General features: G+C 35.1%; 3 protein-coding genes across 4 annotated transcripts; 1 reads left to right on the forward strand and 2 right to left on the reverse strand.

Moving 5' to 3' along the window:
- The first annotated feature begins 1,541 nt into the window (after positions 1–1,541).
- Positions 1,542–5,429, forward strand: LOC144572990 (Protein kinase superfamily protein). Its single transcript, XM_078322640.1, has 6 exons — positions 1,542–1,890; positions 2,003–2,045; positions 2,833–3,293; positions 3,790–3,983; positions 4,341–4,473; positions 4,687–5,429. The coding sequence occupies exons 1-6, from the start codon at positions 1,833–1,835 to the stop codon at positions 5,226–5,228; spliced, it is 1,431 nt and encodes a 476-aa protein (XP_078178766.1). The 5' UTR covers positions 1,542–1,832; the 3' UTR covers positions 5,229–5,429.
- Positions 5,430–7,345: 1,916 nt separating this feature from the next.
- On the reverse strand, positions 7,346–11,482 carry LOC144573400 (importin subunit beta-1-like). Of its 2 annotated transcripts, none has more exons than XM_078323183.1 (3): positions 11,260–11,482; positions 8,004–10,433; positions 7,346–7,787 (listed from the first exon to the last, which is right to left on the reverse strand). In XM_078323183.1, the coding sequence occupies exons 2-3, from the start codon at positions 10,424–10,426 to the stop codon at positions 7,589–7,591; spliced, it is 2,622 nt and encodes an 873-aa protein (XP_078179309.1). In that variant the 5' UTR covers positions 10,427–10,433; positions 11,260–11,482; the 3' UTR covers positions 7,346–7,588. The 2 variants fall into 2 exon arrangements, with proteins under 2 accessions (XP_078179309.1, XP_078179310.1); XM_078323184.1 differs by having other exon boundaries at positions 8,004–10,460.
- Positions 11,483–21,347: 9,865 nt separating this feature from the next.
- On the reverse strand, positions 21,348–22,296 carry LOC144573649 (putative F-box/LRR-repeat protein At3g59160). The gene has a single exon (XM_078323422.1). It carries the CDS (start codon positions 22,293–22,295, stop codon positions 21,348–21,350), a length of 948 nt encoding a protein of 315 aa, XP_078179548.1. The 5' UTR covers position 22,296.
- Between the last annotated feature and the right edge of the window lie 4,287 nt (positions 22,297–26,583).

Below are 26,583 nucleotides of genomic sequence, written 5' to 3' on the forward strand. Positions count from 1 at the left end.
TTTTTTTCTCTCCGTGTTTAAAAGTTATGTACTATTAACCGTAATCCGTTAAATAATCGATTACGACAAAAAAAAATAAAAAATAATAGTACGACGCGTGTAATGTAACGAGTTTCTGAAGGGGACCATAGAATGCTGTACCAAATTATTTTAATTTCCAACCAAACTCCACAAACATGTAAAGGCAAAGGCAATATAACAAGGTCAGAGTTTACAATTTTTCTTTTATGGGAAAGAAGCTACAGAGATTGCCCCACCTAGGCCCAGTTTGGAATTTAAAATACATATAATTTGGTGGGATTTTAATTTTCAAGTCAGTTGGAATAAAATTTTTGTATTCGTTTGGTATTTATTTTTTATAGAGGATGGTTTTAGTTTTATGTTTATTTTTTTTTATTTTTTTCAACCAGTATAAAATCATGAGAAAAAGGAAAATCAAATTGACCTGAATTTTTTTTTTTATGTTAGCAAATAGGTGAACTTTGTTAGAGATTATGATAAAATAATTATTATATATAATCAACAAGATAAGGCATTCAAATAAGACAAGTACTTGTAAACTTGGTCTACATTTTCAAGCATATAGACATTATGACACAGAAATAGCGCTAACTCAGGAATAGCTGCTATTTCTGACGAGTTATTCTCAACATAACACGTTTGGATGAAAAAAATGTTATTCTCAACAAATGAATAGCTCGGGTTAGCTGCTATTCTGCTATTCCTATGAAATGTTGGGTTAGCTGCTATTCTGAACTCAGGAATAGCTGCTATTCCGAGCTATTCCTTGATTCATCCAAACGCACCCTATAAATAGCAGTGTCAATATATATCTTTTATGTTATTTTTCCTTAATTTGATAATTGTACATTTCCATTTCATTTTGGTTATTTGTTGAATGTTTACCTATGATTGGGTATTAATTCTTAATTTTATATATATTTTTTTATATATCCATCGATCATTTTCTTTTGATAAAAATATATAATAAATATCATAATGTTAATAAAAAATAATCTAGTATAGTTTTATTAAAAATAAATATGCATGCCAATAATTTATTTTTAGACCTCTCTATTCGATATCTTTTTTTGAAAGCTTCGCAGAAATCTATTCGTTTTCATTTAATTCCAACAAAATTTCATAAATCACGTTATGTCAATTTCCCTATTCAATTCTGAATTCGAACACGCTGTTTGTCTTGCCAATTGCTACTGAAGTTGGGCTTCAGATTCACGATTTATCATTTTCTCTCCTTTCAGTTTCGTATTTATATTTTTCCTCAGAACGAGAGGCTCACTTCATCTTTTCTTCTAACTTTCCAACTATAAACAACAGTGCCCAGATGTCAAAACAATAACCGTCCGATTTGATCCAACGCTGAAGATCGATCCTTTATGATTGGTATAATTAAATCTCCTTAAAGAACAATATCATCCTGTCCGTTCATTTTGTATTTAACCTTCTTGATTGAGTTGCAGGGTTTGTTGTTTCAGCGCGAGTTGCAGCATAAAGGGACCCAGTACAGTTGACAGTGCTCCATCACACTTTACCCAAATCAGCAACATTTCATCTCTTCCACCTCTCTCACTCAAGAGAGTGACCTATAAGCTGAAGGAAACCCATCAAATCTCACACCAACATTCATTGCAAAATTCATTATATATTCTCTCCATAAAATCTCATCTAATCAAGGACCTTACTTTAATGAAGTTTTGCCTACACTTTCTTCTCCGTTTGCGCGTTTGTACTGAGAAGTCGCTTTATAATCGGCTCACTGTTTTCTCTACAATTTCGCCCCCTTTTTCCGTTTGATTTTGCTCGACTTTAGCATGGATTGGCGTCTGGTGCTCGTTTTCTTCTTCATATTTTGTTCGCACAATGTGAAAGGTTAGTTGTTTGAGCAAGAACTGGAAGCTAGGATGGGGTTTTTGAAGCCTCAAGTTTGAGTCTTTTTGTACTAACCCTAACTATTTTTCCTTTTTTTTTTTTTTTTCTTCAGGAACGGACATTTCTGTAGCTAAGGACACTGGCGAGTTGGATCTGTAAGTATTTTAACTTTTTGCTTTCATTCTATTTAGTGTTATAAAATGGGAAATTTGGGGTTTAGGTTGCTGTTATTCATATTTAGTGTTCTTAAAATCTTGATGTTTTTTTTGTTTTTTTGTAAATTGCTGAAAGAATTTGCTACCTTGCCTTTTCTAATTTTATTTGCGAATTCGTAAACAAGGGGAACTTCATTTGTCTCATTAATTCTGATGTTTTATACAATCAGGCTGGTGAATTTTTCTTGTTCAATCAGGTAGTTTCATAAGCACTCCATTGATTTCTCTACTGATTTCTCCAATTAGAGGTTTTACAGTTTCAAAATTAGAAAGTGTTGGTGTCTAGTCTAAATTTTTTATGAAAGAATATTTTCTGAACTTTCTGAAGTACAATTGTACAATTCTTGTAATTTAACTGATTAAAGCTCAACTAAATAATAACTAAAATTTTAAGGATATAACAAAAAAAAAAATTAACACCTTAATTTAAAGAAATGCAGAAAATGTGGGGCTCATTATTTTCCAGACTTTCCTCTAAGAGGCTCCAACATTGGTAGACCAAATCAGAAACAAAATTTAAGAAGGATAGTGATGAATAGTTGTTATGAGTAAGAAATTAGATCATTTATTTTTGCGCTTTTACAAAGTTCTCTCACATTGTAAGGCCAAACTCAGCCAAAATGACCCCATACTGGTGTGAATCAATTTCAGCTGTATACATACTTGCTGTACCAGCCTGACCAGCTCAATACCAAAATCATTCTCACTTTTTTTTCTCTCAATTTAGATGGACTGATGCCTCAAATACGCGCAAACTCTTACAATCTCACAATAACATAATCACTGCAAAGGGTGTCATCTCTCCTGCACCGGCACCTCACAAGCACCACCACCGCAAACATTCCTCTCCCACTACCTTGAAACCACAAAGGATATCTCCAGCACCTTCTTCTCTACCACTACCATTACCATTGCCGCGAAGCCAGAATCCTCAACCCAAACATAAACCTGTGAACCATACCGTACCAGTTCATTCATCTCAGTCTGTAAAACCACCTTTGGCTAAAACAATCTTGAAAGGGAAGCACGTGAAATCATTGCATCTTTATGGTTCAGTCATAGGGGGAGTTTCTTTTCTCCTTGTTATCTCAGTTGTATTATTTGTTTGCATTCGCACGAAGAAGGTTGTGGCTGTCAGGCCGTGGGCCACAGGTCTCAGTGGCCAATTACAGAAAGCATTTGTTAAAGGTAAATCCCTTTTAAGTGAATTACTTGATTTGGGGTGCATTGGAATAAAAATAATTGTAATCCGAATGCTTCTTCTGAAGAAACTATTGATATTTGGTTAGTGTTTGTGCAGTTGAACTAGAGCTTACATAGACATTACTAGCAAATTTAAAAGTGTCACTAGACATGTCATGTCTAAACTTGGACTGAACCCGACCTATTCTGGGGAATATGATAGTCAAACATCCCAATTTTACCTGATGAAAACACTATATATTAAACTGACTTGACTGAAAAAACACAAACACAAAAATGTTTATAACCTGCTCAGATGGTATTTGAAATTTGAATCCAACATGACCTACTCAGTTGCCACCTCTTTCACATTGATATCATCATGACATAGCTAAAATATTGTTTTGGACTTGTTCTTTTGGAGATTTCATTTCTTCCTGACAGAGAATTCCAAATCTATTCCTCTAAAAATTCATTTTTTTAACCTATCGTCCTTATAAAGGGGTGCCAGCACTTAAGCGAGCTGAGGTGGAGGTCGCATGCGAATATTTCAGTAACATTATTGGCACATTTGGATCAAAGTGTATTATGTACAAAGGGACACTGTCAAGTGGGGTTGAAATAGCTGTTGTTTCTGGTCTGGTCAAATCATCCAAGGATTGGTCAAAGAATTGTGAATCCCAATTCAGAAAGAAGGTTAGCTTTTGTAATATTATCATTTTGTAAGCAAACTTCCATAGATGCCCCTAAATAATGTCCAGAAGTTGGTACACTTTACCTTCATCATCTAGAATTTTATGCGAATTCTGTCCTCCAAAACTGTATTTTGCAGTGACATAAGCACCCATAATCCATCCTTTTATATTCCAAGTTTTATGTGGTACATATCAAAATTACACAATAACTTTGTAAATCCCTTAGGAAAAAGGGAATGATTGATGATAATCCCCCCCTTTCCCCCTTTTCTATATAAACTTGTGTGAAATTAATCTCAGTGAAAAATATAATAGATATTTCATCATTCCTTTTTTTTTATTTTGTATATTTTCTCAGATAACAAGTCTGTCAAGAGTTAACCACAAGAACTTTGTAAACTTGCTTGGTTATTGTGAAGAAATGAAGCCTTTTACAAGGATGATGGTTTTTGAATATGCTCCTAATGGGACTCTCTTTGAGCATCTTCACTGTACGTGTTTTCCTTTTAAATTTTCTAAGCTTTTAAAGGTTTTGCACCCAAATGTGATGCCATATTGTTTCCTGGTACAACAACATCATCTCTTTTAATCCAAAATGTGATGCCTTGAATAAGCTTTTAGTGTACACCAGTACTATAATATGATATCTTATTCGTAGTATGCTTTTTTCTTAATTTTTTTCTTGTGATATATGTTTGGTATAGATAAAGAGGCCGAGCATTTGAACTGGGGAACAAGGGTGAGAATAGCCGTGGGGATAGCTTACTGCTTGGAGCACATGCATCAGCTGGACCCACCTGTCATTCTCACAAACCTTGACTCATCCACCATCTATTTAACTGATGATTATGCTGCTAAAGTCTCAGATCTTAATCTTTGTACTAATTCTAAAGAGATGAATGCAACACCTGACCCGGAGACTATTGTGCACATGTTTGGCATCATCTTACTAGAATTGATATCTGGTAAAATCCCGTTCTCTGATGAGTGGACCCAACTTGAGGGCTGTGCTTCTCTGAAGGATACAGTTGATCCAACCCTTAAATCCTTCGATGAGAATGTCTTAGGTGCATTGTTTGAGGTGGCTAAAGACTGTGTTGATTGGGACCCAAAGAGGAGGCCAACCATGGGAGAAGTTGCGAGAAGGCTGAGAGAAATTACAGAAATGCCCCCTGACGGGGCTACACCGAAAGTATCGCCACTATGGTGGGCTGAGCTAGAAATAATGTCACCAGAGACAAACTAAAAAATATTAGTTGGTTTGGCTTGTAAGTGCTTGTTGATTGATTTGTTGGTTTCTTTCAAAACTTCTCTATGTAAATTGTTAGCGTGCAGTTAATTCTTGGATCTGCATGGAGCTTTCTTGGAGCAGGTCAAGTTGGATTTGAGTTTTCTAAATTTTGTACAAAATTTAATGGTTGTTTTAGATGAAGGTTTAATTTGTTGATTTTGCAGTATGGGTGTTGGGTTTTCAGTTGCCAATGCCAAAGTTCATGGAATTTAGTGACTTATAAATTATCGTTTATGCAACGTGTTCAAGCCGAGCAAGGAATGTTAGAATAGTGATTAACAAAGTAAAAAAAAAATATTCAATTGTCTCCACACACAACAACAAATTTTAGTGGATGGCATTCAACTAAACTGCCAGGTCTTGGGTTAAAATTTTTCCTTTTCTGAATTTATCTTATTTGCAATTCTTTTCATTTAGCCTCGGTTGGTCGTGTAAATGTACAAACTAAAAGTTTCTATATAATGCTATTCATTACCAATAAGAAGAATAGAAAAAAGAATAGAAAGAAAAATAAAATAATACAAGATGTGTCCATAGGGAAGTCTTTTGGCGCACGTATACTTGTGATCAGATCAATTACTCCAGCAATTCAAAGATCTCTAATCGATGGGAAAATCCAAGTTGAATTCATGCGTATATTTTAATGTAACAAAACACTCTTGATAGTTTAATCAAAACCTAAAACCAAAGAAAGACTCAGCGAAACACCGGTTTCACCTGAACACACCCTCGAACGAATTCGTATCCTCTGCATTAACTTAAAAGGAATCTTTTGAGTTAATCTGGACCATCTGATTCGCTTTAAAATTCGTATAGACTAGATTCACACTAATTATAGAAAACTCCTGTGTTAAAATCAGACGAACGGATTGATTCTGTTTAAAATCAAACGGCTGAAATACATTAACTCAAAAAATCTCTTTTGAGTTATGCAGATGATACGTGTCCCTCAAACAGGTCAAAATTTGTTTTTTTTCAACGAGGCCATTTTAAAAAACATTGAGCCATGCAATTTCGTGTCGTGTTGTATCCAACATTGTGTCCGTATCTGTACTACATAGGTGATAATAATTAAAACCAGAGATTTTTTTGCGGTTTCAAAAACCGGAAATTTAATTTTCGATTTCGGAGGTTCTCAGATTTGAGAATAAAATTTACAGAAAGTTAGTCTAGAATTGCAATTTTTTTTTTCTGGTTAAACAAATTTCGAATTATAGGGGTGTAGATTTTGAAATTAATTATATTTTTGGATATTAATACAAATTTTGTATCCCTTTGAATTTTTTGAGTTATTCCCATTAGTTGTTAGAATATTAATTTACCTCTTAGACCTCAATTGGGAATAAGAGTGGGTTAGGCACACACATATAGGTTAATAATATGTACGTAAAAACAGTTTTTACTTGGAGGTTGGTGGTTATGAGTTATGACCCTGTTTCTCCAAAAAGAAAGAAAAAAAGAGCAAAATAGTGTTTGCGGCAACTGCTTCAAGGTGCTGTTTTATGCCTTCCAGTTCTTAAAGAAGTTTGATTGGTATAATTATTTGGATCATAATAGTGTTTTGCATGTGTTTTACCTCTGATTGTGTGATAACAAAAGAGAGGATCAGATGAGGTTTACAACAAACGTTGGTTATGTTTCGGTTTCTGTACCATTCTCTACCACTCAGAGCGCTCCTGCAATAAATATTTCACCTAAGAACACTAACTGATAAGGTCAGGCCCCATAGACGGGCCGGGCCTGATCACTGACCAAAAGGACTATAACGGGCCGGACCGGGCCTCGAAAGTATTAACCTTTTCTTATCTTCTCGGGTGACTTTGAAATATTCCTGATTTTCGGGGACAAGGTCGCACTGGGATCCAATAATGTGCTCAATCATTTCCCGTGTATTTGTTCTACAATAGATGGGATTCTGTTAAGATCATGTAATTTGGAAGCTGAACTGTTCCTTACATATTCTTTGTTGTTAGGGTGCACAAGAATAGCACGCAAGTAATTCAGCATCACAAATGCAAGAAAAAAACCACCAATCAGGCAAGTAAACTTTCGAAGAATCAGCTAGATGAGGAACGCTTGTTAAACAAGGAATAATCGATTAACATGATCAGTCAGAACAATTTCTGTTACAATGATTACTCATTGCCAATACCTTGCCAATTGACATTCCACTGACCAATCCGGCACCGAAGGCTCAAGACTATGACATAGCTATTCGACAGCACTACCCTTTTTAAATCTTTTCATGATCTAGAAGATCATCAATTAAAACAAGCACCAACAAAAAAAAAGAGAAGAAAAAGGTACCCAACCCTTTATGACTGCAAAATATGTTGGATCAACACCTGGGCCCACCCAGCAGTCTCCTTCAATACATCATCATCAGACAGAAGGCATTCACTCAACAATTCATTATAGAATGGTGAACCTGCCAACAATTCCTTGATTCTACCTCCCAGTGCATCTGCAAGATCACCCAATGCTGCAACCGCCGCTTTAGTCACCAAATCATCACTAAAAGGAAATGCAACATCCATCTGGTCAGCATGATTTTTTTTTCTTCAAAATTTCAAGCTTCTTTTGGATTATAAAAATAAAAATACTTTAAACAAAACAATGACTGGTCAGTGTTACACTTATGGGTACTGTATGGTACAGTTCTGAAACAGTATTATATTTTAAAACAAGCTAAATCATTGTGTTCCCAATAAAATATCTAACAAAATGTACCTGCTATGGTCTTTAAAAACTGCTTCAATAAATAGCACAAGGGAGGCTGCATAGGGTAGCATGATTTCAGGCTTGGAATTCTTGAAGCCCTGAAGCATACCCGAATATGCCTCGAAAATTCCCCTCCTCAGCTGGTTTACATATTCCACCATGTCATCATCGCTTGTATCCAGGTGCATGCACATCTCAGATGCACTCTGCATCATGGGGGCTGCATATGGCAAATATTTATCAAATTTCTCCCCTATGGCAAGTGCAATATCCCCAAAGCTTGAGAAAATTGGTGGTTTCACTGAACGGTTGAGCATTGCATTCGACAAATCCTTCAACAATACGGTCATTATGCCATCGCAATAGGGGAGGATTTTGTCATCAAGTGCACGGCATATGTCCCCCACAACACCTACAGAGATGGAACAGACCTGGTACTCCTCGAAATTTGTTAGGCCCATTTCGAGGAATTTGTAGAACTCCGGCATATATTTTTCAAAATCAGCACCAGTGACATATGCGAGTGCTCCAATTGCCAACATGGCTTCCTCATGCACAGTTGCACTACGACAACCAAACACTCGCAGAAACGCCATCATCATCTCATCAGCCATTTGTAGAATTACTGATTTACCTTCTGAACCCCCCAGCTTTTGAATAATTACCTGAAGGCCCCCACAGAGCAAGGCCTGGAGGTCACTCTGTTTCTCCCTGTCATCGGAAGAAACGACTTGGAGATCCACAGTATGCTTCACCCGCCTTGTTATCTCTTGTAACAGCTGTGCAGTGGTGTTGAGGGTGTCTGGTATATAGCTACACCTGACAACTTCATTCAAGGTTTCGTAAGCTGAGGCTCTCAGGCGGACATTGCTGATACCAGCACGGTCAGCAGTTGAAAGGAGTGCAGCAATCATGCTCTCATAGTAAGGCGTGAGCGCCTTGGAGGCTGGGCCAGCATCCTCATACCCTTGTGCGAGAAAATAAAGAGACCCACAGACTTTCTCAGCCACGTTGGGTACGTCTCGGATGCTGTCTAGCAGCACTGTCATGATACCAGGGAGATTTTTCTCATTTATCACAGGATCACCACTGACAGGGCGGTGCACTAGCTCAAATACACGGCCAAGTGTCCAAGCAGTTGTATCTCTGACATGGCTACTCTGGTCTTTCATAGCACTTAGTAAAAACTCAAATCCACTTCGTGCAAGGGGTGAAAGCTTCTCCACTGAGGGCCCCTCTAAAATCGACCCAAAAGCAAATGTAGCAGCCTCACGGCTACGCCAGTCTGCCTTAGTGATGTTCCTCTCTACGAACGGCATGACAAGTGGGACCACCTTATCACCGACAGTCTTGGAGACCAGTCCAAGACAGGTACCACCAGCCATTGAAAGATTCCACATAGTATCATCCTGGTCCTGATCCTCTTCTTGCTTTAGCAGAGTTTCTAGAAGCATTGGGACAAGTGATTCAAGGGCCTTATCTACGAAATGAAAATGCAAGAGAGGTGAGTTGAGCTCATCTAAGGCAACACAATCATCCTGCCTCTCCATCTCCTCCTCGGCAAGCGTGCTCCAGAACTCAATCGCTTGCAATGCAACTGGCTCTTCATCCCCTCTAACTGCCTCAGCCGTGAGGTTAAACAAGGTCTGCATGTATGGCTCGAGGTAGTCATAATAGATCGAGGCAATGGCGACTAGACACTCAAAAGCCGCTTGCCTTATCTCAGCTGATTCTTTCGAAACCGCAGTCTCACATACAACCTTCATGATGAAATTTCTCTCAACCTGGTTTTCAAAATTTGTCTGTGCAAAATCTAGGGCATTGTAGAGTGCTCTGATTGCTGCTAAGTGCACATCAGAATTGGGCTCAGCTGATGTCATGCCCTGTACTACAGCTGTCAGAACAGCATTGACCTGGTCTTGCTCAAGATCTTGTGGGGCCACCTCCTCACAAACATAACCTAAAGTCTCCAAAGTAGCCTGTTTGAGAGAACCAGGTGCAAATGCCTGGGTCACATTGCCTAACAGCTTTCCTATCAGGTCTTGCCATTCCTTTCTTGGAATTTCAATGGATGCCACCTTGGCAATGACTTGGGAAGAGGTATGCCGAGCCTCAGCCACAGAAGATGCAAGGGTTCTTAACAAAGATTCTTTGATCTGGAATTTTATGCTTGGGTCCACACTGACCCACTGCTGGGTCAGGTACTCTTTGCGGGCAGAGTCTTTTGCATCTAGTGAGTTCTTTAGTATGATGCCAGCAAGGCGACGTGACTCAGGAGGTTTTTGATCATTTGATAGTTCAGTTGAAAGGGAGAGGAGGAACTGAGGAAGGTTCTGCTCTTGGAACTGCTTCAGATTTGCCTCAGCGACTGTGCGGGTTTGGCCATCTGGTGATTGTGCAGAAAGAAGAGCTTGAGTAATCTCCATTGCCATTTTTATGCTGCAATAGCGGTGGATTCACATGAGACTACATCGCAATAAGAAAGAAAAAGTATAAAAAATAACCTAAAACTGGCAACAAGCACTAGCCAATTGAACTGCTAAACCAAATTTTAAGCATCCCACATTACCTTTTCATTAATGCTTTTAGCGAAATACATTTGACCCATGTAATCAAGTACACCTTGATTAAATCATCAAATCAAGTTGAACACTTGAATGCAATAAGAATTAATTAATTAGAACTCATAGAGCAATAAATCCAGATCAACTATCCATTAATAAAAATGCATTCATTAACACCAATCAAACAGCTTTTACTTACCGAGTTAAACACAATAGAGCAATAAATCTCAATTTTAGGCACAGGATCCAAATAAATACAAAATAGAAAGACTATGCACCTTGAAATGCCCTACAAATTGACACTAATAGGAATAATGAAAATAGAGGGGGGAAACCCAAAAGTCAAATGCAGGGTACGCCAGCCAAAATGACTTATTATCATTATCTACTGTAGCAGTTGAGTCAGATATTTAGGTGTTTTACTTCAAGTCTTGAATAGCACTTGGTTTACGGTAAACAATAAGGCTTTTGTTAAGATTAACACTCAATTGAACGAACAACAGCATGCTTAAGCATAAACCCTAGGTAACGAGGACGAAAGTGTGGTAACGAAAAGAGAAAAAAAAACCTAAATTAGAAGAAAATAAACCAGTCCAAGCACGAAAAATAAACCAGTCCAAGCACGAAAAATAAACCTAACAATCTAACATTTAAATAAATTATAAATTGAACGAATGTACATTTCCAATCAAAAGAGATACCTTGCAATCAACTCCAGAAAACAAAACAATAGTGCTCCTTTTAACAACCGAACGACAGAATTAGTCAGTAGATTGATTGCTCGCAGAGAGAGCGAGAGGGGATTTCAAAATTTCCAAGGGTTTTCGAATGGGAAGGAGAAGCGGGAGGGGCGTCGTGCACAGAGAAACGGAGAGAGAAAAACCCTAAACATTTTTGAAAAGCACCTGGCTCACGTGAGATGCAACCTGCGATGGGGACTAAAACCCTGATAAGTTGGAGAGCGGATCGGGCGGAGACTATTGTACTGAGATTCGTTCAGATTCCAATCATAACCTTCCGATGAAAATCGGACGGCCTTAAGAACTTACAGCCCGCTCCAGTGTTGTAGAGGATAAGATGAGGAGAAGAGAGCGAACAGTGTAATGGTGGACTGTAATAATCCCAAATGGGCCAATATTTTATTCTCGTGGGCCTCAAGCGGCCGTAAATTGTGAGAATTTAGATTCTCGAAATCGCGTAAAGGTATATTCCGTGTGGCAAGTAACTGACAACACAAATTTTTATAACTTTAAGCGTCAGTTTTATCAATCGGTAGTCGCCACACAAAAACACTGTCGCATCCGTCACAGAGGATTTAAATGAGTGGGAGGAGTTGAGGATTAGTTCGACTTCGACATATTCTGGGTTAAAGCTCCCAAGCAGCTTTGCACACTTGGGAATAAAAAATCCAGATCCTCTCAAGTAACATAATATTGTTGTCTGGATTACGGCCGTCCGATCAGAATCCGGATTAATCAAGTCTGAAGTAGAACGTATTGATTCTGATTGGACGGTCCAGATTCAAACAGAAATATTTTGTTACCTTAGGTGATAGGTGATACGAATTCGGGCACAATACTTTATCTACTGTCTTATCTTTTCATACCTTTTTATTATAGGAAATATGATTAGGGTCAATAATGGATTAATTATTATATTTTTTGACAATATTTTGCCAAGTTAAAAAAATTCAAATTAAAAGTTGTAGGCATATTATTAGTTTTATATATTGATTGTGAATCAATTTGAATGTTATTAATATTTTATCAAATTTCTTAAATAATTATAAATTTCAAATCATTTATCAAATTTATCACTTTTATGCATCTTAGGCTGTGCTCCAGAGCCTGAGGAGGGGAAGAGAACGCCATTAAAGGAAAGGGAAGGAAGAGGAGGTGAAGATTACTCTACTCCAGAAGAGGAAAATCAGAGAAAAAGCGAAGGGGAGCAGAGGAGAGAAAGGAAGAACTCACTGTAAAAAAGCTCCGAATTTTGTTACCTCTGAATTAGAGTGTAGATAGAGTAAACGACAGCTGATTTCTTCCTTCTCTCTACGTGGAGATTTTGTGGAGCACGCCTTATGATCTTATTGTACACAAAACTACGGTTGTCAAGATTTCGAATGACATTTCAAGTGATATATTATTTTTAACTGTGGTCAAAGGGCTAAAAAACGTTAATCGAGTAATACCAAAAAAAAAATGCTTATGAATCCCCATCTCTCTTTTCTTTTCATTTCAAGTTTTTGCTTGCATTTTTGTTGGTACTAAGTTTCTATTATATTTTATTATATTTACTCTATTTGGGATGATACTTTTTTGTTGTTATAATTCTGAAATTTTCACAGAAGTTAATTAGTGAAAATATTTGATCATTTATTCGGTTTCTATGAAATAAATCAAGCATGTTAAAACTTAAAAGTGAGAATAATATTGCATTTATATTGATTCATAAAAATATATTTACCATTTGTTATTTTTTTTTTAGTAAAGCATATTTATGTGATTGTAAAAAAGATTCATCAAAACTAGGGGGTGATAACGAGCTGACTCATCACGAGTTGGCTCGTCCGAGTCATGAACGAGCTGATATCCCAGCTTGAAATTGTCACAAATTGCGGAACTAGAAAATCTTTATTTTGTGTGTGTGTGTGTGTGTGTGTGGGGGGGGGGGGGGGGGGGGGGGGGGGCTAAAAAATAAAATACAAAAAATTGTGATCCAGTGGAAATTGAACCCAAGCTCTTCCCAACACTACATAAGATCTTACCAGTAGACTAAAGTGAACATGTGATCATATATGAGGGGAGCTGGACTATATAAAATGTTCCAAAAAAAATAAAATTTAATTACATCTTAGTATATATATAACTAATATTTTAAAATCATAAGGGTGGCTTAGCCACCTTTTGATTGGCTTTAGATCCGCCACTGCGAGCAAAAACAAGCTAGCTCGCGAGCTGGTTTGCTCGATCTGACTGAATTTTGTTTTAAGAAGAAAATATGTTCTACAAACTTTTTAGATCGAGCTGGACAGTATAAAATGCACACACATATATATTCATACAAATTCACAAATTGATACCTAACTGAGCTAGCTCACGAGCAAGCTAGACCCAGCTTGAACACATTAATTCTGAACCGAACTAGTAGCGAGTTAGATTGTTAATATAACTCAATCCAGTAACAAACGAGTCACAATCGAGCCACAAGCTCGGAACTTTTTTGCCATGCACCCAGGCCTGTTCAAAACCATCACTTGTATTGTTTTCAGAACCAACAAAGCCAAGCCATGTACACCCATAGTTTGAATAATTCAATGACCAGAATTCCTTCTAGAATAATTTTGAATTTAAAAAAAAAAGTTTGAATGCCGTAGCCGTTACAATTTTTCTGGTCTACAAATCTACTAGAATCTGGAGTACAACCATAAACCGTCTGATGTACATTGAACGGTAAATACATGAAAATAATTTCCTAGAACGCTCCTTGGTATATTTCCCTTAACCTAACGATTATTAATTAGAATACAAAATGAATAAAACCCAAAATATATGATAAATACATTGATATTAGCTGTCAACCACTGTTCGCCGATAACATCGAGGTTTCTTTCCTTCTATATATACAGGTCCTTAGTACCTTATCATCGTCAATAAAAAAAATATGAAACCATAAATTCTCTAAATCTCGCCATGGCCTTGGCTGGTTGATGCAGGAAGAAGGAAGGATGGAAGGAATTTAGAGAAGCCGACAATGGTGGAAGACCTTACCTAGTAAGAATTTTCTTTCTTCCATAATTAATTTTGGAACTTTTATTATTATTGAAGAGATTATGTTTTTATATTTCCTTCAGCATACAGTAGATTGTAAGGTCCAAATTGCGTTGCAAATTAAACCTTTGTTTTATGTTTAGATTTTCTTTGATTTGGTTTTAGAAAATTTCGGTAATTATAAAGATCCCTATATATGCTAGTTGTTTGTTGTTATCTTATGAAGTATTTCACGATTTTGATATCCAACATATTCCATTAAATTATTTCGTCGCATTCAAATATATATATGACTAACCATATTAAGATTTTTTTTTAAAATAGAACTCATTTTAATTATTTTAATAGAACAATCACCATTGAGCTGCTTTTTATAAAAAAACAGCTCCATCGATCATAGGGATCTAGGATCGGTGGAGACACGAATAAGTAAAAATGACCAACGCATATTCTTTAGAACAAAATTTAAATTCTCCCTCCACCGATCCCTTTTTTTTATAAAAAAACAATTTAATGGTGCTTGTTCTATTAAAATAATTAAAATGAGTTCTATTTTTAAAAAAAAAATCCAATATTAAGGTATGTAAGTGATGCTGACAATGTTTGGAAATCTCATACACCCTTTGAAAGGATAAAAGAAACTAATAAAAAAAAGATGATCCAAAGAAAAAAAAAACAATAGAGTAAAAGAAGTTTATGAATAGATTACAAAATAATTGTACATGAAAGGAAACTCATCTTAGTAATTGTAACGGTTTGTAATACGCAGACAATGTAAAATATTTTATCGCATTCAATGTCCGCGAGACATCTTTAAAATGGTTTGCAATTTGTTTGCAACTCATTTACTAATGCAGAGCAAGTTAGACAATTTTTTTGTCAAATTAACAAGTTTATTGAAATAAGATGTATTTTTCTCACTAAAGTAATATTTTTTCAAATAATTTCATCATATTTTTTTTTCTACAAACATCATTAATTGTAGAAACAAATTAATATTTGGTTGACGATGCTATGTAATGAAAACTAATCAAGGCAAGAATTGTGTATAAGATATGACAACATAGATCCAGACAAAGAAACATGATTTAAATTGAAGCAAATGTAGATGTATTGCATGCTATGGTTTGGTTTATTGATAAGCCATAAAACCATAAAACCATAAAACTGTTTTTATTAGAGAGGTCGGTTAAAACAAAGAATTTGAACTTTTTATTCCATATATAGCTTGTGTTTATGCTGCAGTTTCTTCCAGTTGATTTTATAGGAAAATTTTCTAAATACCAAATTAATTAGATCTAGGCCTAGGATCCTCATGTGCCAAAACTACTGATTATATTTTCAAACAAAAGAAAAATAAATGAAGAGATTAATTACATCAATATACCAAAATTTTATCGCTCTTATGAAACATATATCAAAAGCTTTATTATCTATACAATATATATATACTAAAAAGAACGAAAAAGAAGAAAAGAAAGAGATTGGTCTAGGTATGACTCAATTACAAAAAATAATCGACAAAGGATCTAACTAGTTCGGTACTGGGATTTGAAACTAAGATCCTTTCTACATGCCATATTAGTGCAAGCTATAGCCATGAGCTCAATGCTACTTTAGGCCCCTTCCATTCAGAGATCATGATCTATACTTCACTTGAACTTATTGGGCAACTAATAAATTGCGAAAATGTTACGTAACCTTATCATGCAACATTTTTTGTTGTGCCAAAGTTCAAATGTTTTATGGTTCATTCTCTTTGAAGGAAGTGAGTTTAGAAAGTGTATATGTATGTCTCAGTCTCAGATTTCAGTACCGCACAAGTTAGTTCCTTTGTTGTTTTGTATTAGTCATTACCAATCAATTCTTATTTTTTCTTGTTCTTTTTTGCTTCTTATTAAAAAAAAAATAGTTTCATTACCTATTAAATAAAATGCTTGGAGATATTAGACAAATAATATTGACATGTCAAGAACAAACAAAATAAGTAGGATTAAAAAAAAATGTAACACAAGCTTTAATCGTATCATCTTCAGAAGTTTATGCTTAGATTACAAAATAATTGTCAATGAAAGGAAACTTATCTTAGTAATTGTAACGGTTCGTAATACGTAAACAATGTTCTAGTAAAATATTTTATCGCATTCAATGTCTGCGAGGCACCTTATAAAGCATGTATTATCTATTTTTTTTCGAACAATCGAAAAACAAATAAAGAAATTAAAAAAATATACCAAAATATTCTTGCTCTTATTAAACATATGTTATCTGTTTTTATTATAATATAGCTTCCATTTTCATTTATATATATTTGAGTAAAAAGAACGCAAAATAAGAAAATAATTAAGAGATAGGTAGACTCTAAGTACAGAAATTAAACGACAAAGGATCTAATTAGTACAGTACCAAGATCTGAGACTAAGATCCTTTCTACAAGCCATATTAGTGCAAGCTAGCCATGAGCTTGATGCTACTTTAGGCCTTTCCATTCAGAGATGACCTATACATCACTTGAACTTATTGGGCAACCAATAAATTGCAAAAATGTTGCATATCTTTTCATGCAATATTTTTTGTTGCGCTCAAGTTCAAATAATTTATGGTTTATTCTCTTTGAAGGAAATCAGTTTAGAAAGTGTATATGTCTCGGTCTTAGATTTTAGTACTGTACATGTTAGATCCTTTGTTGTTCTGTATTATAGTCATTATCAATCCAATCTTATTTTTTTCTTCTTTGAGAAGTAAGGTTTATTAACCCATTAATTAAAGTGCTTAAATATATTAGACATTAATGACACGTCAAGAACTAAAGGAAAATGTACTACTTAATTATCATGTAAATTTTGTTTCTGAAAACATTATTAATTGCACAACTGAATTTTTATTTTTGATAGAATTATGCAATTAATGCTTTTCAAGGCAAGAACCTGTCTAGATCTTCATGTGCCAAAATATATTAATTTTATATTTGGAGAAAACAAAAATAAATGAAGAAGTTGAAAAATTAAAAAAGTCCAATATGCCAAAATTTTCTCTCTCAGAAGCATATATGTTCTATTATCTATACTATTGCTCCCGATTCCATATATGAAGAACGCAAAAGAAGAAAAAAAGAGAGATTGGTCTAGGTACGACTCAATTACAGAAATTAATCGACAAATGATCTAACTAGTTCGGTACTAGGATTTGAAACTAAGACCCTTTCTACATACCATGTTAGTGCGAGCTAGGCCCTTCCATTCATAGATGATCTATACATCACTTGAACTTATTGGGCAACTAATAATACTACCAGTTCAAAATATGACATTGAAAAGCAGAATGCTGTCATTATTTAACATCAGTCAATTTTAATGATCTATTATTAATTGTCAACTATTAGGGTCCTTGCCCTGGCGCATCATCTCCTCCTCCTGTGTCACTTCCAGCGGCATCAGCTCCTTCCCCTAAGGCAACATTTATCCGGCTTGGCAGGACTAGTTGTGGTTGTTGCTGCTGCTGCATCCGGGCATGTGCTTGAGCTGCTTGTTGGTACGGGATCAGGGCAAAGTTGTTGTGGGGTGCACGAAAGGGCATGATCATCCCTGGTGGCCCGCTGTTCAAGGCAGAATTGCTGTGGGGTACACCAAAGGGCATGATCATCCCTGGTGGCCCGCTGTTTGGGTCCACTTGACCGGCCTTGATCCTTAGATTGGCATTCCGTACTACATCAATGGGATAAAAGGAAAACCCCGTAAGCTTTCAAATCTTTGTGCAAAATTAAGCAAGAAAACAAAATATGAAATAACAAAGTAGTGCAATAAGCTGTAACTTTTTTATGTTATTTATATACGAGGAAGGATCACTTGAGAATTTTTTTAAGTTTGTCATTGTTCAGTGGTCCATCGAGAATGTTAATTTTGAATCCTTAAAATTTTCAACATTTGATGTCCGGACAAGTACACATTAAATTTCATCATATTTTACAAGTATGATATGCTATAATAATATAAATATAATCATACCTATATATAATGTTTTCAAATTTACATTTATTTTTGAAGATTGTCAAAATATAATTTCATAACAAAAGTAGGGGCTTCATTCCTTTCTTATCTTAAAAACATTGTCAAGTGATTTCCCACTTTAAATATATAGAAGAGAGAGAGACTTACAATCTAGCATACGGTTTTGTTGTTCGATGACTTCCATGTTTGACCAGAGTTCGATATTGTCACATGCCAATCCATCCATATTTTCTGCACCATTACCACACCAAAAACAGAAAAACAACGCATAACTAAATAGTATGGTATACAAACCACTGTCGTTACAGTAATAATCAGTAATGGCAATACATACATCATGCATATATTTACACTTAATTTCACTGATACTAAATGGTGGTACCACATTTAATTATCAGTCAAGGTAGCACACTAGCACTGTCATTGCTAACTGAGAAAGAGAGAGTGAGCTGCGTAGGGGACTGCATTGTGAATTACAGTGCGAGGTTTGTCAAAATTGGCCACTGGAAACAGCTATGTACCTCTTTTTTAAATGCTGCTTTGCTAAAAATTTATGGTTCAGATTTTCTACAATTCTTGGTTTCAGATTTTTGCACTTTGGAGGGACTAATGTGCAAATAATGGTACAAAAATCTTGGCAGATATGCAGGAGACATTTAACAAGAAGTCAGTGGGGTGTTTATCTTGCTGCAGGATGTTGGATATTGTGGAAATGTTGATATAGAAAGATTTTTGATGCAATCAGTGCAGAACCGAATTGGGCTGCAGAGTATGCAATACGAGAGGCTAAGCTTTGGTTTCAGAACTGCTGATGTGTGGTTAAAATTTGATGTAATTCGTTGTAATTTTCTTGTTGTTTTCCTTTCGTTTAGATGTAACCACTGACAGCCACTGTTAGTTTCTCAAAGAAAAAAAAAAACGAGAAAGAGAGAGTGAGTGTACTAAATCTAAACAATGCTTGACTAAATTTCACTGATACTAAATGGTGGTACCTCTTTATATACTGTAACTGTTAACTGCAAATTAGTATTGAAAGAGATGCATACCTTCCACAAAGCTTGCAGATCAACCAAGGTAGCCCTCTGGGTTTGCATAGTCTCGTTCTGCGCTTGAACCTCCAGCCCTTGAGCCTCTGGTGCTTGATCCTCTGGCCCTTGAGCCTCCCGTGCTTGATCCTCCGGCCCTTGAACTGGGACGTTCTGATCAAAGTGGAAATCAGGTAACTTTAACATCTCGTCCATGGAATCAAATTCATTGTTTGTATTCATAGTTGCGGTTGTGGTGCAAAGGACTATAGGAAGAGGCTGTGTAATAGAAGGCGAGAGAGAGAGAGAGAGGGAAAATGGATTTCTTGAAATTCTTGCGAGAAGGTTGAAGACCAAAAACAGATTTTACTGTGGAGTTATTCTAAAAGGTATCTTTGAATTTCTTGGCTTAAAGTAGTTTCAAAATGATACAGAGAAGTTGATTACATGTACAGTACTGGTATATATAGATGTTAAGCCAATACTGGACTTGTCCAGTTTCCATTCAAAGGAGAACACAGATGGCCTCGCCGACTCCTCCAACGTCTAATCACTTCTAACTGATCTTGGTGAGTATGTGTAAAACTGGACGAATCCAGTATATTCTTATCATGGTTGAATTACTGGGGAGTTATTAGGAAACGAGTGAAGTGAAAAGGAACGCTACCTGCAGGTGTTACCTTTAATTAATCAATTAATTGGTCATCCGATTGGTCCAAAAAATAAATATTGATTTAGTATTAGCACTTGATTGTTGATCATTTAAGTTATATCAAATTTTATATGTTTTTCTATCTGTAATTGTATGATTTCATATAGTTGTATAATAATTTTATCTGTCAGATATATTGCATGCTGCAAGAGAGCTTGGGAAACTTTACTATAAATTATATTAATATTTTTTAGGAAATATAATGAAGTAGCTAGGCCTCATAAATTCAAAATCTATCGAATTAGCTTCAAACGAAATTAATGTCCTTAACGAAAGCTTTGTTTCCATATAAAAAAATTATTTTCGAATTTATTTACTATCAAGCCAATTGGTCAAAAAAATGAGCAAAATAGTGCATTAAAATGTGCACAAAATCCTTCATATTTTGACAGCTTGACTTAATAGTAAATAAATTCGAAAATAATTTTTTTATATGGAAACGAAGCTCACATTAAGGACATTGGTTTGAATAGTTTGAATTTATCGTTTGAAGCCAATTCAATAGATTTTGAAAGTCAGAAGCATATTGTTGATATACTAGAGGAAGTTCGTTAGCTGTATTGTTAATAGGACTCCTTTCAGAAAACATTATCATTTAAATATCATAACACAAAGCCAAAACAGAGCACATTTCAGTACAAAAATTGCTGTGTTAATAGAAATAGTGCCTTAAGTGGACAACATCGATCATGTACTACTACTGTCATAACAACTCAAAAAAAGAAAAAACAACCATGCTCGATTTATCATCACGTACACTAATTAAAACATAAAAAAGAAGAAAAATCAAATGTACTATAATATAATAATCTCTATATTATCTAAATGTTTTCTGCTTGGGAGCAATGCCTTGTTAATTTTATGGGCTCTAATATAATCTTTCAAAAGTCCGATACGAACCAGCTTAAGTTTCTTGCATCGAGAAAAGTCCATCCACATCAAATTATTCATCAATTGGTGGATGCCAGTTTCCTCCCCACGACAATGTCTTGCACACATGTATAAGGTAATATTCTGAAGATTAGGTGCCTGCTGAAGGAACAATGCAAGTGGACTGAAATTACAAGTCATGCACCAACTACCAACATTCAAATATATTAGGTTATGGAACGCTTGGATCTTTGGTAACGCTGCTTCCAATATACTCTGCACACATCATAGGAGAAATGGATAAAAAACGATATTCAGAAAATTTAAGATGCGTGTTTGTCATATTAGCACTTCCGCAATGTCAAGGTCAACAGTACCAAGTAACCAAATAAAACAAAAATTAAATTAAGATAGCATACTTACCATCATGTCTTGGCTATGTAACCTGAGATCTGTAGCATCTGAAAGGCCTCCAAAATAGTCATCTAACTTGAGACAACGAAAAAGATTTTGGATAAAAGAAAAGGTATTACCCACTGCAGTTGTATCCAGTGTTTTCCAAACGAAGTCTATGGTAAAAGGAGATGCACGACGAATACCAATTTTTGATTCAACAGAAGAGGGTGAAATCACTAATCTTTCACTGTGCGGAAATGATAAGCAATAGCGGAGAGACAAGTACTTGAGTTTCTGGCTGAAAATGCATGATAATTCACCATAGCAACGTTCCAATAACACATCTTCAAGAACTGGACACCCTGAGAAAAGTCTGGTGATACATCTATTATCAAGTTGAATTTGTTCAAGCTGTAACCTTTTGATGCGGGGAAGATTTACAACCTCTGGTATTTTTGGGAAATTATAACTTGATCTCAAGCAGAGTTCCTCTATTGATTCACAGGAGAAAATGCATGCAAATGTATCTGTGTAGAGGAATGAAGTCTCCATAGAAAAACCTCGAGGATTGAACTTCATGGCATAGCTGACACATGTGTGAACAAGGTCAGAGCAACCATCTTGGTCTAAGATTTTAATCAGGAAAGTGTCCAACGAGGATGCCTCTCGATGGGATAGCAATGCCTCAACAAATTCTTTAAACTTTGCATCAAGTGCCTTTTTTCTGTCGTCGGTACTGAGACGATATTCATCCACAAACACAAACTCATATGGATCAAAGTTGAGATGAGACAGGGAGGTCCAGAGATTAACCCATCTCTTTGACACTAAGCTCGTTTGAACTGCGTCTCGTATCCCTAAGAAGGACAAAATATGTAGGAGCATTTCATCTGGCAAACTACTTATCATGTCAAACTCATCATTCGACATGCATGCACGCTTGTAAGAGTTGTTCATTATTAACACCTTGAAGTTAACACCTATGTGCAAAATAAAGTAAAAAAAATATCAATTATAGTACCAACAGAAACTCAGTTAGGAAAACAACTTCTGAGCAATAATTTATATCCCCTTTCAATTAGGGCTGTCTAATTAAAAAAAAAATGGCCAAAATCAATACCCATCAATAATAAGAGATTGGAAATTTATTAATAGATCTTAAGCACATAACTGACTTTCACAAAAGTGCCACCAAACCATAACCCATGACAACAACAGGTAACAATATATTATCCAAAACATAAGATATTAATTCTTACTTCTTTGATACATAGTGTCTGCACATACATCCCTCTTTCAATTGATAATTACAGTACAAAGTTCAAAGGGTAAACAAGCTTGACTGCATTAACATTTCCAATACATTAGAGCTTTCATTTTTTAAGGCAAAAGGCTTATTCATTTTCTTTTCTAAGAAATGAGATTGACGACCTCTAATTTAATTTTGCACCAAACAAAAGGAAAGATAAATAATTTGCTTAATAAAAAATAAAGTTACGTACCTTTTAATAGCTTTACTTACTATGCTTAACCTATACGATTGCAACTTCCCTGGATACAGCAATCTGTGAAGGAATTAATGAGACATAATTAATTTAGTTATTAGATCAAGTACAAAAAAAATACAACAATTAGAAATTGAAGACGATACATCGCTTGAGCATTCATCAAACAGGATGCATTTACATGCAAATTCATTTAGTAGTCAAACAAAAAAAATTAATGGCAAGACTAAATTCTTTGTATAGATATATATTTATTTGATATCAAGAACGGAGACTTGACATAGATGAAATTGGGGCCGAAATAGTAATTTAAAAACTAATTCACAAATTATTTATTGGATGAAACTTATTTTTTTTGCAATTTTTAATTGGTTTGACTAGATTGATATCCAACAATGAAATTTTAATGGACATGGATGCACCTGATTACTCCAAACAAAAGAAGAAGTGGTGGGAGGGTGAAGGAGCAAGTACCAAATTTCCAAACGTAGGAAAGCAAAAGTATATTAATGGCACAAATAATCACGAAATAGATATATAGAGACTTAAAATGCAAAGAAGAATACAAAAGTGAGCGTATTTGCCTTGACGATCATTTCAGATGCTTTCCTTCTTTCTACGGCAGCATATGATTTTCTTTAATTCCTCGATTACTCCGTATATAAATTAGGAGGTTTATAGAAATAGGCAACGCGTGCCTTTATTTAGAATATAGATTTTAGACACATCATTTTCTTATTGTGTGAAATTTCTACAAATATATATAATTGGTTGTTCCATTACAATTTTTTTTTTTGTTGTTGTTGTTTTGTAACATTGAGCGTGGCTGTAAAGTGTACAAATTAAAAAAGAATATTAAAATATTTAAGAGTAAAATACAACGTAGAAAATTGATATGTTAGCACTTAGCACACATTGGCTATTACATATGAATAAAATAACAACTTAAAACAGATTTATTGGATTTTTTTTTTATAAAATATATTTCCGGGTGCTTTATTTTTCATATTCATTTTTATGCGAGCGAGAGATTTACGGCGGCAATACAATAGCAGGTACTCCCCAAACCCTACTCTGCGCTTGATTCGATAATTCTCTAATCTATCATCTCTCCTTCGTTGATTAGTTGTTATAATCATGAAATGCTAATTTTGTTCCTAACCAATACGATCCTCCTTTTCTGACAAGCTTAGTTTGAACTAAAATCAAGGTTTTAGAAGGTAATTTATTGCTTTAACTTAACTAATCTAATATACCTTTCTAAATTTCCATGCTTTAATTTGTACTATCATATGGTGCCAGTTGACGAACGCCTTTGTAGTTTGATGGATTTTATGTGGACATTAAGACATGGCAACAACCCAAAACCTCTCTGAAACTCATAGATGAATTGTTTTGTTGTTTTTAGTTTTTCCCACTGCATTGTGCATGCCATTTACTTGTGGAAAGGAATAAGTTCTTTATTGTACACTTACTCCATTGGTATGTGTATGATACTGAGAGTTGAGATTTCTTTTGATTGATTGCTAGAACATGATGTGTGCGCGCAGGCTTGAAACACCTAGAGTCATATTCTAATTTCTTCTATTTCTTTCACATGCAGGTTGCTGCATTCGTTAGAAAAAAACCGTGTTGGATTATTTAATGTTTCTGACTAGCCAAAAGAAGAGGAGGCTAATTTCTGTTTGTTGTAGGGAGATGGTACAACTCAAGAGAGAACAGGAAGCATGGTAGTTATATACCAGTACCGAAATTGAAGTTTCCTGGTATTCACTATTGTCCTGTTGATGTCTCCTAATAACAATTATCAGAGCTCAAGTTGCCTAGTATTCACTATTCCAAAATTCATGTCTACCCAAGACTATGCATAATATTTTTGGGGTTAACAATTTTCCGCTTAGTTAAATTTTCATTTAGCTTGGAATTTAATTGAAAACCTTCTAGCTTATTTTTTTTTTTGAAACTCTTAGCAGTGGCTGCCAAATATAATTTTTATTAATTAAAACATAAAACTACATCCATCGTTCTACATCGAAAGCATAAAATTTCAACTTATTGTGCATTTTCTTTAACTTAACTAACGGGTCCATATTTATTACTAGTTGAATATGAAATCAAAGGAACAAGTTGATGTAGGGGCTTTTATTTGATTTCCCCTGTTTAATAATCCTTCTCACTCCTCTAAAATTTCTCTCTCTGAAGACCTAGTCTCCTTATTGGCCTGCTTCTTCTCCCTTTTCTCATTTCCTAAACGCCACTTGTCTACGCTAAAAGATCTCTGAAGAGAAAACCATTTTATTTTTCTTCTCAGCTATTTCCTAATCAATCCAAGTACCCTGGATGGGTCCATATTTATTACTAGTAAATTTATATTTAAAAGTGACTAATGGATCCATATTTATTACTAGTTAATTTATATTTAAAAGTGACTAATAGGTCCATATTTCTTTAAGGTGAATGTTCTTTAACTTAACTAATGGGTCCATATATACTTAACTAATGAGTCCATATTTCTTTAACTTTAACTTATGCGTTTTCTTTGAAAGTCTCAAATGCTAATTAATATGTTTCTCATCCAACATAGACAAGTGACAACGGTCAACGGGGTTAATTTACACAGTAAACGGTGCTATCCGCAAATAATACCCAATTTGTGCATGGTTTTGTAAGCTGAGATCGATCCGAAGAGCTTGTGAAGTTAGTCAGTTACCCTGCAGTGACCATCTCCATGGTGTTCCGTTTTGAATAGAAATTAGTACTGACTACTGAGAAGGTAAAGAAAGGTATTAACTTTGTTCAGTTTTTTTTTTTCCTTCTGGAATGAACCAGTTCAACCAGAGTACATGAAGTAAATCAAGTTTGAGATAATAGTGTTTCTCTCTTTTGCTGACTATTTAAAGTTGTAAGGAGAGGCTGGATGTAATTTTTATTATCTTTTTGTTTTATTTTTTTTGGTTTGGTAGCTTCTACCAACATTATCAAACATTTAGTCTTGGGATCAATTGAGATACACTTGGAATTAATGAGGGCCAATTATTTTAGTTATATTTTCATTATATATTTTAGAGTAAAATACTATGAATATTGTAAAATTGACTCTATTTGAAATATGAAAATTTTATATGATTGATCCTATTCATGTTTGACATGCATCCATAATTGGATAAATCTAATTGGGCTACATGAATAAATGGGTAAACCTAATTAAGCTACCTTGATAATTTCTAAAATTAAAATGGTAAACCTAATTGGACTACATGAATAAATGGGCTTGAAATTTCTGCTCTCTAGATGTGATCACATCTTGATAAGTAAATTTGAATATGTGCATATTGATGGGTGCGATCAAGTGGTGCAACAAGTGCATAGTATTATAAATACACATGCGCAATTCATTTTTTGGTAGGGCCATTATGTTTAAACCACTTCAGAAATCTCGAGAGAGAGGGAGAAAGAGAAAAAGGCGGGGTTGTTTGTTCGTAGCATACAGATTAACAGTTCTTTTCAAATGTTCGTGTGAATAGTGGTAGAGACGCGGCTGTTGTTGCGTACATCTTACACGAAAACATAGAGAAGAAAATGACTGCTCTTGTGACTAGACAAAAACACTGTCCTTCAAAAAAAAAAAAACCATAAATTAATTTTAGTAGAACCAAATGCACCTTTAGTTCTTGGCAAGGCGATTCTTTTAATTAGCCGTAATTCAACTATGGAGCCCTTAAATGATTAAATAGAAAAAA

This window comes from Carex rostrata, chromosome 21 (genome assembly GCF_964058835.1).
Source record: "Carex rostrata chromosome 21, lpCarRost1.2, whole genome shotgun sequence".
Lineage (NCBI taxonomy): Eukaryota > Viridiplantae > Streptophyta > Magnoliopsida > Poales > Cyperaceae > Carex > Carex rostrata.

Coding starts and splice junctions, on each gene's coding strand:
- LOC144573400 (XM_078323183.1), bottom strand. CDS start 10,426: ATGGCAATGGAGATTACTCAAGCTCTTCTTTCTGCACAATCACCAGAT. Junction 7,788..8,003: donor GTTTTTAAAGACCATAGCAG/GTACATTTTGTT, acceptor ATTTCCTTTTAG/TGATGATTTGGTGACTAAAG.
- LOC144573649 (XM_078323422.1), bottom strand. CDS start 22,295: ATGAACAACTCTTACAAGCGTGCATGCATGTCGAATGATGAGTTTGAC.
- LOC144572990 (XM_078322640.1), top strand. CDS start 1,833: ATGGATTGGCGTCTGGTGCTCGTTTTCTTCTTCATATTTTGTTCGCAC. Junction 2,046..2,832: donor GACACTGGCGAGTTGGATCT/GTAAGTATTTTA, acceptor CTCTCAATTTAG/ATGGACTGATGCCTCAAATA. Junction 4,474..4,686: donor TCTCTTTGAGCATCTTCACT/GTACGTGTTTTC, acceptor TGTTTGGTATAG/ATAAAGAGGCCGAGCATTTG.